General features: G+C 40.9%; 1 protein-coding gene and 1 pseudogene across 1 annotated transcript; one reads left to right on the forward strand and one right to left on the reverse strand.

Moving 5' to 3' along the window:
• The first annotated feature begins 188 nt into the window (after positions 1 to 188).
• Positions 189 to 10,164, forward strand: LOC102702608 (annotated as a pseudogene).
• Positions 10,165 to 10,703: 539 nt separating this feature from the next.
• LOC102705030 (UPF0481 protein At3g47200-like) lies at positions 10,704 to 13,302 on the reverse strand. The gene is made up of 2 exons (XM_006645947.3): positions 11,928 to 13,302; positions 10,704 to 11,632 (listed from the first exon to the last, which is right to left on the reverse strand). Exons 1-2 carry the CDS (start codon positions 13,177 to 13,179, stop codon positions 11,568 to 11,570), a joined length of 1,317 nt encoding a protein of 438 aa, XP_006646010.2. The 5' UTR covers positions 13,180 to 13,302; the 3' UTR covers positions 10,704 to 11,567.
• Between the last annotated feature and the right edge of the window lie 3,619 nt (positions 13,303 to 16,921).

The following is a 16,921-nucleotide window of genomic DNA, read 5'->3' on the forward strand; positions in this document are numbered from 1 at the left end:
ATATGTATGTATGTGTGTATATATATAAAGTTTGCATATATAAAATTTATGTGTATAAAGTTTATGCGTATAAATACATATACATACATACATATACATATATGTATATATGTATGTGTGTATGAGAGGAGGCAGGGTGTATATACGATCCGATCGCTGGCTGACCGATCGCTCATTAGACCCGCCCCTCAGTCAATGCAGAGGCCGAATAGAAGAGGGCGGCGGAGTGGACGCGGCCGTGGAGATCGAATCCCGGGAGGGGGAAGAAGCCGGTGAGCTGGGATCCGGCCGGCGACGCAGGCCCCTCGCGACCCCAGGGTCAAACCCTAAACTCGCTCGGTATGTCTCCCTCTTGGTTGATGCGCAACCCCCACGCGCCTCATAATCTCAGTGCTGTGACCGGCTCCTTTGAGATGGTTCCAATCCGATATAATCATGGAAAAATTCAGATGATTCTCATTCTCAAGCAGTAAAGTAGAAATTTTGCAAACGGGGCTTCCTATGGTCTGCTCTCTGCTGATGTTGTGCAAGATATGTCTACTCAATCCTAGTCGGGCAAAATTTTACTTCTGTTAACGTAACTTTGTTGATGATTAATAGATATAAACCCCTGTTTTAGTTTCAAATACTTTGGTCAAGCTATTGATATTCCTTTTCATAGCTATGTTGATGAATTAATGATCAGTATGTTTGGTTGTTTCCAGTTCACTTTACAGGACAAAAACTTGATGGTACTTTGTTTTCATCGACCGAAGAAGATGGTGTGCCTCTGACTTTTATAATAGGACAAGGTATAACCCTACCATACTCAATAGTTAATTCCCTAGAATTTCCTTTTAGTTTTGACTGAGTTAATAAATCCTAACACACACCACTCAATGAGAACCGAAGAAAATTTACAGGCATGGTAGTAAGTGATATGAGTTCAGAGCTATGTAATGTTTTATGGTACTATGTAATGATTGTGAAACTTTGTGATCACAGAACTTATGATTAAAACTAGTATGCCACTTGCCAGGAATCCCAGGGTTTTCTACATCGGTCACCACAAAACCAGTAATTTAGAATTTACTCAAAGAGTTACTCCCAGAAATGTATTGTGGAAATACATTATTAGCACATGGGCCAAGTATATATAATTTAATTCTTTTTGCCTTTAGTTTGTGCAACATTCAAATTATTTCACCTAAACTATTTATCATTCAGTTAATGCATAGTGAAGCTGTCATGTACTATGTAGTTTTACTGATCTTGTAGATCATCTAGTTGTATATGTTTTAGTTGGTTCCTGTGTTACATAAACTTCAACACAGACCTATATGAAGCAGTGGGATTTGTGAGAAGACTCTTGTTAAGAAGAGACTGAATCTTACAAACCAAAAGTGTCTGTTAGTGATTTGGGGTCTGGCATTTTGTTTTGAGCCATCAAAGATTCTAGTAGAATTTAGATACTAGATTATGTGGTTCATCTTTCATGTGTGTATGTTTCAAAAAATCTGTCTTGCTGGATGTTTTTACCCTGTAACTATACTTTTCTCAAAAATGACATACTTTTCTCAAAAATGAGCTACATTTCATCGAAATGAATCTAAATACTGCTTATAGAGAATGTGATGCGAGGCTTCAGTCTGGCTGTTAGCTCAATGCAAGAAGGAGAGAAAGCTATATTCACCATCCCTCCAGAATTAGTAGCCACCAAGTCTGGGTGCCCTGCCAATTTCCCAGGGAACAATCCCCCCAACCAAGCACTACGGTTTGATATTGAGCTCATCTCTCTTGTCACCATAACTGACATCCTCAACGATGAAGGCATATTAAAAAAGACCATCAAGCGTGGAGTGGGGAACGGCAAACCTTGTGATTTGGATGAAGTGCTTGGTATGCAATAGTATATTAGTTCATTCCTCCGTCTCTCCTTTTCTTTTAGTTTTGAATTTGGGCAATTAATTATGCCAATAAATTTCCATGTATTTGTTTCATAGCGCAGCAGTTCTTGTGCGTTTATAGTGCCAAAAAATTCTATTTATTTTCTCTTTTGTAGTGAACTACGATGCTTTTCTGGAGAATGGAGTGTTAGTATCCATGTCTGAAGGTGTTGAGTTCAGCCTCGTGTAAGGTAAGAATAAGCTCTGTTTATCATGGTTGAGAACATTTAATTATAGAAGTATTATTTTACTAGGACTGTCTAAGAGAACTGCAAAATCCAGGCTTCTTTTGTCCTGCATTTGCACATGCTGTGAAGACCATGACAGAAGGAGAGGAAGCTGTTCTCATTGTTAAACCAGAATGTAAGCTCCCTTCCTTGTATGTAACCATCTAATTGAGTGAAATAAGCACCAAGTCTTCTCATGCACCTTACCTTGTAAAGTCATAATAAAGTTGATCGTCAAAGAAGATAGTGGCAACTAAATAATCACCAATGAAGCATCTCAAATCTTCGTTTCTGTGTGTGCATGCACGTGTTAGGAATATTTAAAACCTTACTTTTCTGTGTGTTATTTTTTCAAGCAGGCAATCATCAATTAACCTTATAGATAATATATGTTCGTTGTTGCTCTCTTTCTCTTGATCCATAGATGGTTTTGGTGAATGCGGCAGGCCCTACATAGGGAATGAAGCTGCTGTACCACCTGATGCAACTCTCTATGTGTACCTTGAATTGATCTCCTGGAAAGCAGTAAGCTACATTGGAGGGAACCGGACAATCATCAAGAAAACCCTTCGCAGAGGAAACTCAGAAGGACAGCAGACAGATAACCAAGCAGTGGTCAGAGGTACCTTCGAGTTACAGCTCCTAATCTGAACAGATATAGCTCATTGCATATGACGCCTAATGTTGACTTGCAATGGCAGTTCGTCTGATTGGTAAACTGCAAGATGGTGCTGTTTTTGATCAGAGAGGTCACGAAGGAGAAGAGCCATTCGAGTTCATGGTTGATGAAGGTTGTATTTCTACAACTCTACAAACTAAAACTTATTTGTTTCTGATAAACATCAGCATTCTTTTGAATTTCAGAGGAGGCTATTGATGTCCTAGAGGAAGCTGTTCTTACAATGCGGGAGGGGGAGGTCTCCTTGTTCACTATTCCATCCCAGCTTGTGCAAGATCAACATGTGGTTGTCCCTCCTGGTTCTTCTATTACCTATGAAATTGAGCTTGTCTCTGTTGTAAATGTGTGTACGCAGCTTGAATTAGTTGCCATGATATGACGATTTTGATATTATCTTTTGACAGCTTTACTTGACATATTGGATCTGAATTAAATTTAGGACAAGCATCCCTGGCTCATGAGTCGAGCAGAGAGCATTGAGGCTGCAGTTGAGAAGGAAAAGGCGGGTGACAAACTGTTCAGCTCATGCAAATTTTTGAGAGCTTACAGGAGATATTACAAGGTAGTAAGATAATTTAAATGAAAAATAGATGTATTGGTGATTTGCCCAGGAAAAATGGTTTAGCCTTTTTTGTCCCAGGTTCATATTTATTTTATGCACGTAACAAATGTCCAGACCTAAATCTGTTTGACTTGTTTGAAGGCCAGACAGATCATACTCTCATGCTTTCAAATAGGAGAAATAGATGGAGAAATTAAACAAATGTTGATTTCCTTTGCCTTCAAAGCTGCTGAATGCGCATCTCAGCTTCAACGCTTTGAACAAGCATACCATCGCTACCGTGAGGTAATTTTCTTTACAAAAGCAATAAAGAATGTTGTGTTTGCTCCATAGCACTGCATACCTTTTCCAAATGTTTACATGGTCCAAATGGCATTGACCCATCAGCTATTCTTTTTACATGGTTTGATACTGTTAGTAAAAGCCTACATACATCAATGAGCAATTGATTTATACAATCAAAACAGGTATTGGATTACGACCCTGGAAATGTGAAAGCACAGGAAATGTCAGGGCAGCCATTCCCCGAGGCCTCGCTTGGAGTAGACACTGCTGCAGTGCACAGGGGATTGGAGGTACTTATTTTATTCTTGGTGCCTATCTTTTATATACATATGCCTCATCAACTGATAAATAATTACATTTCGATTAATAATGTTTGTCTTAGAATCAGCTTGGGTTTGGGCCTGTTCTTTTTTGAGATGAAATATGAAAAATTATCTGATTTTTTATAGTTATTTAATTGTATAAAGAATGAAATTAACTACTCTAAAGATGAAAATCTATATATTTATATATATACACACACTCATCGTCTAGTGGTTCGAAAAGCATACATGCAAAAACCGATAAAAAAACTGAGAATAATTTGGTCAGCATTGTTGAGAGTCATCAGTTGTGTTTCAACATTGTTCGGTTGCCTAGGTAGCGATGGTTATTTTGATAGTTTGGCTCTAGTGAGAGGCCAACTTGGCTGACAGGGGCTCCCACAGCCGCTAGCGTGGCGAAAGCGTTGTCCCGCTAGGCACCTAGCCCACCTAGTAGAGGTGGCAATGGAGGAATAGCACCATCGGCCCTTCCCCTGGCTGGGCGGAAGAACTAACAAGGAGGACTCATTATCTCTAGAGTTGTAGCTCGAGGGAGTGGGGTGAAAGACATGTAGTAGTTTCTCGAAGACCTTCACCAAGCTTAAGTGGATAAGGATATTGTAGACTAGGTACTGTTTGCTGTGGAAAGCACTCAACCAGACAAGCAGAGAGCTTTTACACTGAGTGTTCTCGTTGAAGGATTCCTCGTTATGGACTCAATCTCACAAGATGAGCCAAGGATCGCAGCCATCGATCGAGGCTCCCAAGCATAGATTGGAGTCCCCTCAAGGTGCAGTTGAACACAGGAATCACATAGTACCCCCTTTTAGCTAGGCAAATCTAGTACCAATAGCTTGAATCTAGGTAAGTGGAGAAGACCTCACTAGAGAAGGCAGTCTTGGTCTCGATAGTTAGAAGTAGAGGAGATAGCTCTTTATGGAGAATGCCCGTATTGAGAAGTTGTCCAATGTGATGGCACACTCCATCATCTGTCTCATGGACTTGTGCATCCAGACTTGCTAGCTGGTTGCCGATGATGTTGATGACCAATGTGCACTCATGGTGATCTTCACATGCTCTCATGTCCTCGTAATAAGGGATGATGTATAACTCCGTGCGAACCCTATGAGGTGGGTCACCAGGTGGAAGCCTCTTAGAGGTTGCCAGATGGATCAATTGATAGGGAGGGAGAATGGATTAGTGGTGAGGAGCTTCTTGATGGTGAATGACCGCAGGATTGATGGCATGGAGACCAAGGAAAGCGGTGTGCTAGGCTGAGTCGGACCTTGGTGCCATCAACGGTTGGTTGACAATGACCCAAACATGATGTGGCTGTCTGGCTGAAGCATTGGTGTTGTTTGGGTTCTTCTTACCAATGGGTATGAACATCCTGCTCACAGAGGGAGGCTAAGCACCGTTGGCTTCTCTGGGGTGCTGGCCAACAAGTTGAGCCTTGGAGACAACCATTGTGACCGTGGTCCTGCTATGTCAGCCAATATGCCAAGGGCACCCCTTCAACCGATGCGCCACATCTAAAACATGTGGGAGGCGTTGTGCAATCCGCACGAACATGGTTAGTAGTGAGGCTGTTGAAGCATTTGTCATGAAGGTCTTTGGGGATAGATTAGGGCATGAAGACGACGAGGTGCACCAAACTTCTTGGAGCATGCCACCTAGCTAGCCATTCGCCATACCCCCCCGCCCAACACACACACACCATGGATGGAAGCGTCTACGTTTGTGGGCGGGAGCGGCCATCTCGCTTATATGGTCAGGATAGGCCTATCAGTGGGCTGGATTTGTTTGGGTGTAATGGGTTGGATATCAATTTGGATTGTATTGGTTGGATTTGAATGGACTAAGACATTACTTTGGGCTAGGGAGGTTTGGGCTGACAAAAAATGCGGCTTGGGTTGGGCTGGATGCGGCCTGCGGAAATTGGAATGATCCATGGACTTGCCCCAAAAATAACCAGTACCTTTCTTTGTTTTTTTTTACTTTATATGGGTTTTAACTTTATAGGTATAAAGTTTACACGTATAAATTTATATGTATAAATATTTTTCTATAATAAGTATATATCTATAATTTGTGTGTATATATATTATTTTATATCTATGTAGATTTTATGTAGAGAGTTTGTGTGGATATTATATAAAGGTTGTATATATAAAATTTACATGTACTAGTTTATATGTATAAAGATTTTTCCATATATGTATAAACTTTACAAATATGGGTCTTAACTTTATAGGTATAAAGTTTACATGTATAAAGATTTACATATGAAAAGTTTGTATAATAAAATTTACAAATAGGGGTTTATACTTTTATACGTATAAAGTTTACATGTATAAAGATTTACATATGAAAATTTTGTATGATAAAATTCGTTCGCCCGCGCAGACAGATCGTGACCGACCGTGGATTAGACCCACCCATCGCCATGTCCCCCGTGATCCATCTTTCCTGCCTCCAGCGACGCCGAGGCCTGCTGTTGCTCAGCGTAGTAAATCCATGGATCAAATCCATTTTAGTGGAATGGATTCAATTCACTTTTGTGTAATGGTTTAGGGTGGGCTGGGTTCAAATCTGAAGTGGGCTGGTTTGGTTTGGGTCCATGAGGAGAGGAAATGGAGTGGATTGGTATGGTGGGCTGCATGATGTTGACATGGGCTGGGCTGGATTCGAATTGGATTTCAGCCCACAAGCAGACCTGTCAGGGTGGAAGGGTAACCTGACGCTAGACTGCTTAGTTGGGCATTATGCATAGGGTTACTACATCAGCCACAACGGTTTGGTCTCCAAGCCTACCAAGATGAAAGATGACCAAGCAGAGGCTAGGAACAATGTGCATGGAGGGGCCAACGGATGCTACTCCTTTTCTCGTCTTGTCTGATGCGACGTTCCGCATGGTCGGATTGGCACCTTTTCCCCTGTCCCCTAGCAGCAGTGCGATAGCCATATGGACTGGGAGGCGGGTTCAACGTTGGGTGGGGGAGGAGCTTGTGCTAGCTGCGTTCTTTGCAAACGGTTTGGAGAGAACTATGGCATGGTCGTTCAATTTCCTAGAAGAGTTTGAACTCTCAACCATGATGAAGGAAGGGAGGAGAAAGGAGGGGGTTGTCGGGCCAGAGTAACCTCCGGCGAGGTAGTTGGTGGTTGCAGGACCAGGGTGGTCACCGGCTGGAAGGGAGCGTTTGAGGAGAGGCATATTCACTTAGTCAGTCGATACAAACTCATGTAGACCACGTTGGTAACTGCTACACGAACAATTAGTTGCTGGAGCGTCGTACCCAAATTAAACAGTGTACACTGGAAATGAAATACGAGAATAAAGACTTTGGAAGCTATGATGAAGAGCCTAGGTGCTTGCTTCAGATCTTTCATGTTAGCAATGTATCAACAGCGAATGAAAAGCCCTATCATGGATTTATTTACGACCATTTTCCCTGCACAACGCCACTCATTGAATTTTCGAATGAGTTGCAAAGTAAATGCTAAGTTGATTGTTCACATTCTTTTCCTTTTCAATTGAACTATTACCTTCATGATACTGAATACAATGGAAACCTTTCTTTTTGTTTATGTAATTCAGTGCTTTGAAATATTTGTAGCTCCTTATATGATATGCTCGAAGGATAGAAACTGCCGGACTGAGATGAGCAATATTATAAGCTTAAAAGATGCTTTCATTACATCAAAAGCTTTCGCACAAAAGCACAACATGATGATATTTATCTTCCTTGTACAGCCAATTAGGCAGAAACAAGAGAATTATGTGCTTGGCTAGCTACATGACCCCAGAGTTCTCTGAAATGAGATTAAAGCAGGGGCATAAATATCATGGAAGAAATATTTTTGTCCCTCCTATTCAAAAACCAGAGACCAATGCAAATCAAGTTGTTCCAGCTACTCCTACAGGTCAGAGGCTTACTATACCTCCAGGAACAGATAATGGGACAACAAACAGCAGGAGTATTCAGTCGCTGCCAGTAAGGCCCTAACTTGTTGCTTCAGGTGCATGTCTTCAGCTTAATTGAAGTCGTTTTGTTGCCCAGTACAAATAAAGGGAAAATAAAGTTCTTCAGCAACAGGAAGGGCCCTATAGCACATGTACTTTCTCTGGTCATAACTATTTACCGTTTAAGACAGGATTTTGTTAAATTGTGAATTCAATACCCTACACGTCTGTCACACTGAGGTAAAAAGCGATTGTGATACAATTGTGACCATCGACGGTAGCATCTATCATGAACAGTAATAAACTCAATGGCTCTGTCAAAAACAAGAAAGGAACACCTTATTTTTCATACATATATGGTGAACATGCTTTTTAGATTCATGAGAAACATGGATTCTGCGTTCAAATTAATAGCTGATAGGCTTGATAAGCTCCTGGTAATTAACCCTGCGATCATTTGCTCCGTGGAAACACGGTGAAGTACGTCTGCACGGTGGCGAGAAACGATTTGGTATCGCGAGGTATCGATATCTCGAGATACTTTTGTTACTTTTTGTTAGACTATAAAATTGCTCAACACAAAAATATCCGTATTTTAAGTAGTAACGATTTGCTTAGCCCTGCTTAGTGTAACTTCACTTAATTTTAGTTGAAACATTATATTCAGTCTTATTCAATAAAGTCGGACTTTGTCTCGTAATGGTAATAGTTGTGGTTAAGTGTTTTCGTTAAATAGCTAAAACATGACTAATGGTGTACTATGAGTAGTGTTTTTGCAAGTGGTGCTCACGATAATTAAGGACCGATTCATGGGAAACCTCATGAGACATATTTATACTTATCACGACCCAGCGTGGGCAGTGGTTAGACTTGACATCTTATTCCTCTCCTAGTCACCTAGGCAAGGGTTGAAGTAAAGGAGTTGGGTCAGTTCGATGATGGATTGATTGGCTGCCAGATCTGTCGTGGCATTGCCAACTTGGGTTAGGGTGTGAAAGATGCAACCTCAGTGTGGTATAGATGGTTTGGGATGGGTTATGCGACGGGTATTATCACAGCCTCTTCGCGGATGTCATTGTCACATGCTGGCGTGTGGGTACGGACGTGAGACTATGTCCTGTGGGTAAAGTTGTGCATCTCTGATCAGAATAAAACTGTTCATGTAGGCACGCCCATGGTTATTGGGCGGTCAAAGAGATTCATTGTGATTAATTTTATTGATTTCATAATTAAATAAATATGGTAAACTTGTTGAAATAGTTGAGCTAGTATCATGTGTTTTAGTATAGTGTTAGTGGGAGCGCTGGTATTGTGTGATTTGACACAGTATTAGTGTTAATGTGCTTGATGCGATGTAGTTTAGCACTGACCAGTGATGGTTTAATATTCTTATTTAATTATTGTTTATTTATGTATTTGTTCTTTTGCTTTGTTTAATCGTTGTTTTGTAAAAGTGAACCTTAGTGGTCATTCCTTTGTATATCCTTACTCACTCTTTTTGTATTTGTTGGTGACTTGTTGAGTGTGGTGGTTGTACTCATCTTGTTTTTTTCTTTTCTCAAAAGCCAAAGTCGTGTTCGACGAGGAATTATTCGAAGATTAGGTAAGTTGTTACACTCAAGTGTTGCCCGTGGGGCTGTACAGATGTCATCGGTTCTCTTAAAAGGTGCATTAGTTTTGTTTTTCTGTTGTGTTTATTAAGACCCCGTTTATTTTATTTGTTTATTAAGACAATGGATATATACTAAATTTTATAGTATGTACTCGGGCTTGTACTGGTCCGAGAATGAAAAAATACTATTGTTAAAAATTAGTGTAAATTTGTAGGCCTAGAAGAAAGGAGAAATCAGTATTATCTTTGTCCGGATTGAAGAGTAGAGAGCTGATACTATGACCAAGGAACTACCAGCAAGCAGATCGACAACGATGAGATATCTGCTGGGTGTCAGATAATTAAGGCCACGTAAAGAAGGGGCAGACCGTTGAACTAATCTTCAGCGTGACCACGTCAGCTTGGAACGGTCAGGGAGACAGGATCCAAGCAAAGCAATAATAATTCAGCCAAGGTTTGTTGGCCAGTCAGACGAGTGCGTGTGTCCTGTGTGTATGGGTTGTCAGAGCACGACTAATAATATATATACTCCTCCATCCTAATTTGATAATCGTCTAAGAGCAAGTTCAATAGTATAGTCAACTACTGGCTCCAATTCATCTATAGTCAATCTAATAGCCAATTCATACAATAATTACCTATAAAACATCAATATATGGTCCCACATGTCATACACACATTTTGTCTTTGAGTCCGTATGCAGCTGGCTATAAATTAGTAGCCCACCTCTCTTCCCTCTTATCTCTTTAAAATATGCTTGTTGTTGGCTTATAGCAGGTTATTGTACCTGCTCTAACAAAAAAACAAAAATCTCAGTTTGATCGTTGTATTTGAGTGGAACGGTTGTTTTTCATTAGGAGAGACATGGATGTTGCTTGATTTTCGGATAAAAATCAATGCGTTGCCGTTGAGAATTACTCATGCATGCAAATCCCGGCTTCGTTGCTACGATGCATGCAAATCACGGCTCAATCCGCACGGCACGAAGCGACATAGCACCTTGATCGATGAGGTTTAATTTCAGAAAAAAACGAAGGTTACGTTATCTTTGGTCTTAGTATCATATGTTTATACGACGATTAAATTGGAATGGAGAGAGCAGTAAACAAGCTGGCTATAAGACTACTTGTACTTTTCTTTTAGCCCATCCATATAATAGTTAGCCATTCATCATAAATACAGGACTCACAAGTCTCTCTCACAGAGTTTATTATTTCTTGTACTCAAGCTGGTTATAAGCTTACAATCCACTTCTACTCTCTCCTTCATGTCAGCATTTAGCCGGTTTATAGCCTGCTATTATACTTGCTCTTAGGACAGTGTGCGTTCAGTGTGTGTTGAGTCCGAATTTACAGTATCTTGAGATGACGCGTTTCTTTCTCGGATTCGGTTTATCTTGCATGATATAAGTAGCAGTAGCTAGAAGTTTTTGTACGCAGTTTTTACGTCAGTTTTGGAAGAAATAGAGCCCAGAAAATTGCCCCACAATCCGCAATGCTTTTACTCTGTTTTACTGCATCTCTGATGTAGTTTCAGTCATCTGTCGCAGACGAGGGACAGCGCTGTCGCCAAGTGTTCGACGTGGTTCTAACCAAGAGTTCTTATGTCCCTTTTTTATCCTTCGAGCAAGTATAATAGCAAACTATAGGCCAACTAAATGCTGATGTGAAAGAGAGAGGGAAGGAGAGAGGATAAGCTGGCTATAAGATTATAGCCAGCTCAGGTACAAGAACTAAGACACTATATGAGAGAGACATGTGGATCCTGCATTAAAAATGAAGAACTAACCAATATATATATAAGTGGACTACATGAAAGCCTACAAGAAGTCTTATAACCAACTTATTGGCTATATTATTAGCCCTGCTCTTGTCGCCATGGGACCGATTTGTCAACAAATAAAGTGATCAGAAGCACAAGAAATCGAAATCCGCGCAAGAGTCAGATGATGTACCAAAGTTTTGGTGGAAACACCATTAATTTTTATATAATAGAGATAGATAAAGATACATTAAATTATACTCACCAGATAAGTCGGTGTCCCTTTAATGCTCCATTCGGATGAGGATATATGGGCTGGCACGGAAAACGGACTAATTAGTATATGATCAATTAGTTAATTAGTTAATTATTAAAATAATATAAAATAAATTAATATAATTTTGTAAAACAACTTTCTTATAGATTTTTTTTAAAAAAATACACCGTTTAGTGGTTCGGGAAACGTGCATGTGAAAAACGAGGAAAGGTTAGTTAACTCGTAGGCAAGGCCGAACGCGGCCATAGTCTTTGTTACCCGAGAATGTACGACCGATTTTGGGATGTAATTTACATCTCGACATCAATTGGGATTGTGGTTTCCAAATTTAACCTTTGTTCAATGGAAAGATGGTGAAGTAGGTCTGCAAAGCGGCGAGCGCGACGGCCACTGCAGCGGCCACGAAGGAGATGGCCGACCATGGGCTGGCGAAATAGTCGCGCCGGAGGGCCGCCGTGTTCCTGTGCCACCACGTCCCGCAGTAGCGGTCCACATCCTTGTACAGCTCGACGAAGGCATGGTTGTCGCGGTTGACCGCACCGCAGTCGCCGAGGTGGTTGAAGAAGCGAGCCGCATCTTCATCGTTGGCCAGCATGTTCTCCAGCACCCGGCGCCGGCGGAGCAGAGCGACGTCGCGTGGCGTGACGATGAGCTGGCCCATCAGAGCCACGTAACTGCTGAGGTAGAGCGCCTCCTCGCTGCCCTGGGTCTGCTCGAATGCGATCAGGTTCGAGAGCAGCGGCGTCCTCGCGTCGTCGATCCGTATGGTGGGTATGTACATGACGCCCCTGCGGGCGTCGAATACCACATCGTAGTCGGTGCTTGAGTCTCGCCGCACGGCGAAGGTCACCCCGGCTTCGCTCATCTCGACGGCGCTCGGTATCACTCGCGGCGCACTGGACGTCTGTCCCCGTTGCGATGGCGTCCACTTGGGCACGAAGCTCGCGTAGTACAGGTGTAGGATGTGGTTAACCTCGCCAGAAGGCTGTCCGATTGGCTCCATGCGGCCGATGTGCTTAACGAGAAGCCTGAGGAGGATTTCTCGGGGCGAGCGAACGACGGCATCATATATCTTCTGGAGAACGAAAAACGGGATCTGATTCTCCATCAGTAGCAGATCGGAGAGGACGAACGTGAGGCCCCATCCGACGTCGCAGAGCGTGTCAGGCTCCTCCCTCTCCCACTTGAAGAAGAACTCCAGGATGAAGCAACCGTCCAGTAGGAGCATCTGGACGAACTCGTCGGAGTTGAGGTCGTCGACGGGGTCGCTGTAGCAGGCGCGCGCCTGGGCCTCGAGAGATCGTATCTCAGCCACCAAGTCGGACGCGGAGACCAGAACGGGATAGTGGATGTTCACAGACAGAAGGTCGCAGAGGTAACGCCACTTGTGATCCTCCATGGCGCGTAGGGCGGGGGCACCACGGTAGTACGGCCCGATCGACACCAAGCGCGGCTCGTAGGAAGTCCGACTGCTCTCTCGGAGGAAGGCGGGGACGCGGAAGATGGTGAACTTCTGCTGCGTCCTCCATGGGTCTCCTCTGAGAGCGGTTAACCTCTCCTCCACCGTTTCTTCCAAACTCGTCATCTTCGTCGCTCACTGGGAGAAATCTAGCTTTAGCATAAAATATGTAGCAGGCTAGCAGCATGTGCGAAAAAAAAAATGAACTGTGGACTCTTCCCGATTTCCATTCAGGCCTTAGCACTTAGGCGGAAGTGCGGCCAGATTACTTTGGCGAAAGTCGTCCACTTCACTAATGTTTAAATTTCAGACGTGCCACCGGTGTGACGGTGACCCCTAATTAATTTTAGTAGCACCCCTCCATATTGCTACATTATGTGCATGCATATACTCTATTGGATTTTTTAATGTTTAATGCCATTAAATTTTAGTTATGTGTTTATCATTCATTTTATTTAATTTTTATGTAAACATGTAAAAACATAACTCATATTTAAAGCTCACTTAATGATAAAATAAATCATAACAAAATAAATAAGGGAATTGCTACACAATAGCCGCAGAAAAATTTTGTTTTGTCAACCGAATTCTTGGTCATCAGATCAGCTTGAAGATGTGTGCAAATTTTATAGGCACGGTTAGATTTGGCTTTAGACATGTTTTGTGCAGGGAGAAGTGGCTACAGCAACCTCGCAGGCGCGATGCGGTAAGAGCAAGTTCAATAGTATACCCAACTACGGGCTCCAATTCATCTATAGTTAATTTAATACCCAATTCATATAATAGTAATTATAAAACATCAATACATGGTCTCACATATCATACACACATTTTATATTAAAGTCCGTGTGCAGCTAGCTACAAATTAGTAGCACACCTCTCTTCTCTCTCCTCTTATCTATTTAAAATATGTTTATAGCTGATTTATAGCCTGCTATTATACCTGCTCTAAGTTTACAATTGCTTTCCACAGCGGTCAGCAAGGGAGACAAGGAGCCTTTCAACCGTTGCTCGGTAATCCGTGAATTAGCAAGCGTCTTCCTCGGCCGTCACTATTGTTCGTATGGAGATTTGCCCTGTGAGCCCCTTCGGACAACTCCTTAAGGTTGATTTTATTAACAAATTCTTTTGGTAGCTAGTCAGATCAGTACACGTCGTACTATGGAGAGATTTTAGAACTTCTCTCTGGTTTAGTAGTTGCAATCACAAGGACCTCAAGTCCCTAATGATTAATTTTAGTTTGAATTTGTGAGATGCATGGTAGAATATAGTATCTAACTGCTAGCTGTTTGAGCCAGTAAATTAATTTTACACTTATGAATTATTTGCCTGATCTTAATCATGACGATTTGTTGCTGGGTTGATGTTGATGCCACCATCGATATGAAGTTTTGTGAGTATTCCAAGAGAGCAGTGAAGAAATAGATCCCATTAGTTAGACAGCTGATTGATTCTTTTTTAGTACCAATGATGTTATCTACACGAACAATGAGTTTATTTTTTCTAAATTCTATTTGTACATACATGTTCCTAGTGCTGAGCTAGGTGCACTGATAACTTTGTTACTGTGAACAACAACGGCACCGGCACTGTATATAATGGCGTTCTGTGTGGCTTCTTTGGACCATATGTAATTTTAATTTTCTGCACACTTGTAATTTACTTCCAACCATCGTTCTTGGACAGTATGGCTTTTGTCAGCTACTAACATTTCTAACAAGCATTTCCTAGTCTGTTTGCTTTGCTTGCTTGTAAGACCACATATATTTTAGTTTTGTTAGCCTTACTAGAATTACCTATCTATCTTGTTTTGTGGTATTCACTAGTGGTACTTGGTTTTGTTAATTTTTTGTTTGGAGTTCTGTTATTAAATTTCTGGCAACAGGTTTTAGTTTTGTCAGTTTTTTAGCACCTTATCAGCCAATAGAGCGTTGTTTTGTTTGCAAATTTCTTGCACTAGGTATTAGTTTTGTTAGTTTAGTTTTGTCAAAAAACCTCCGAGCAAACCGCCAGTTGCATTGAGTAGTCTACTACTATGTTGTTCTGGTTTTGTTTCGTTCTTCTACCTGTGGCCTAGGGCTTGAGGCACACAGGGCACCGGTGATGATGAGCTTGCCACTCGAAGGGGAGTCGAGTTGATAAGACATTGAGGAACAGGGAGACCATGAGATGTATATATTTTCGTAGAGTGTCGGCTTCAGCCAGTAGCAGAATGTAATATAATGTACATATTCATTTTGTAACTTTTGTTATATAGAGATTAGTTTTGCCTAAAAGTTATATTAACTTTTGTTGTATAGAAATTAATTTTGTTTCGAATAAGACTGAACTTTGGTAACAATAGATACATTTCTATTTTTGTGCGTTGCTAATGTCGTATTATAAACCACTCATGTTAGAGGCAAATACAACAATGAGGTCATGTTTAGTTTTTAAAAAGTTTTCCCAAAAATATCACATCTATTCTTTGGACAAATAAATAGAGCATTAAATTTAGATGGAACAAAAAACTAATTACACATTTATGGGAGAAATCGTGAGACGAATATTTTGAGCCTAATTAGGCCATGATTAGCCATAAGTGCTACAATAATCAGCATGTGCTAATGATGGATTAATTAGGCTCAAAAGATTCATCTTCCAGTTTCTTGGCGGAATCTGTAATTTGTTTTTTTATTTGTGTCCAAAAACTTCTTCTAATATTTGGTCAAATGTCTGACGTGATATTTGTTCTAAAAATTTTTGGAATCTTTTTCGCTGCCACTGACAAAATCTGTTGGGTGCAGGCATACCAACACGAATGTCATAGTCAAATCTATTCAAAGTGCACCGAGAAAACGACGTTTTTTGTTTAACGAACGTTACCGATTGCTTGGCTACTTCGGTCAAAAATATTTATCGTTTAGCACTAGATTTAGTCAAATTTTTAAAATTTCGATTAGTTTGAAATGCTTAGTTTAAATATAACATAAATGATATACATGGATGCTCCTCGAAAAGTATTTTCATACTATCATAAACTTATTAGGATTTATAATTTTATTTTAACACAAAATTAATTATAAAGTTTGAACAAATCTTATCCTAAATGATAAATATTTTTGACGGAAGTACTAAATATGAAACTGATTTCAATAATCACTATTCTCAAATGGGTTTTTATCGTTATAAAAGTGAGGGGAGGAGGAAGGGATAGTTTTAAGGCTCGTTGACAATGTACAAAACAGGCTTGGGCAAGATTTGACCCAATGAGGTCTGGACAGATGAGCCTGGGGAGCGGGTGCACAGTACAAGAGGTAATTTCAGAGACCATGACACGTGGTTGATCGTACGTGTACAATTTTGGCTGAAATAACAAAAATTTTCAGCCGGCATGTCCATATATAGCCCCAATAAGGTCTTGTTCGCTTAACCCCTTTTAGGCCTTGTTCGGTTATTTCTCAAGAGAGAGGGATCGAAGAGAATTGAGGAGAAATAATTCCACACTACAATAGGTGTGGAATAAATCCCTTCCTAATCCCCTTGAATCCACTGTGATTGGGATTAACCGAACAAACCCTTACAAGGAGATTCAAGGGGATTAGAAAGAGATTTATTCCACACCTATTATGATGTGGAATTATTCTCCATCAATCCTCTCCAATACCTCTCTTGGGAAATAACCGAACAAGGGTTAAGAGAATTGCGAGGAACATGGTAGCCAGGTATTTCGTAGTGGGCCTTATTTTAGTTGGATTAGGCATGGCTGAGTAAGTCAAAAACGGATGCTTGTAATCCAACTAAAGGCAATTATGGGAGAAGATATAAATCCCGAGAATCTCATAGATATTTTCTAGATAGAATAAAAGGATTTAACTGTAACCGACCA

The sequence above is a fragment of the Oryza brachyantha genome, chromosome 1 (assembly GCF_000231095.2).
Source record: "Oryza brachyantha chromosome 1, ObraRS2, whole genome shotgun sequence".
NCBI classification, from domain to species: Eukaryota; Viridiplantae; Streptophyta; class Magnoliopsida; order Poales; family Poaceae; genus Oryza; species Oryza brachyantha.

Bases quoted from the DNA above. Each gene is read 5' to 3' on its own strand.
- LOC102705030 (XM_006645947.3), bottom strand. From the start codon at position 13,179: ATGACGAGTTTGGAAGAAACGGTGGAGGAGAGGTTAACCGCTCTCAGA. The intron at 11,633-11,927 runs GTTAAATTTGGA...TTTCCGTGCCAG, and splicing joins CATCTTTCCATTGAACAAAG to CCCATATATCCTCATCCGAA.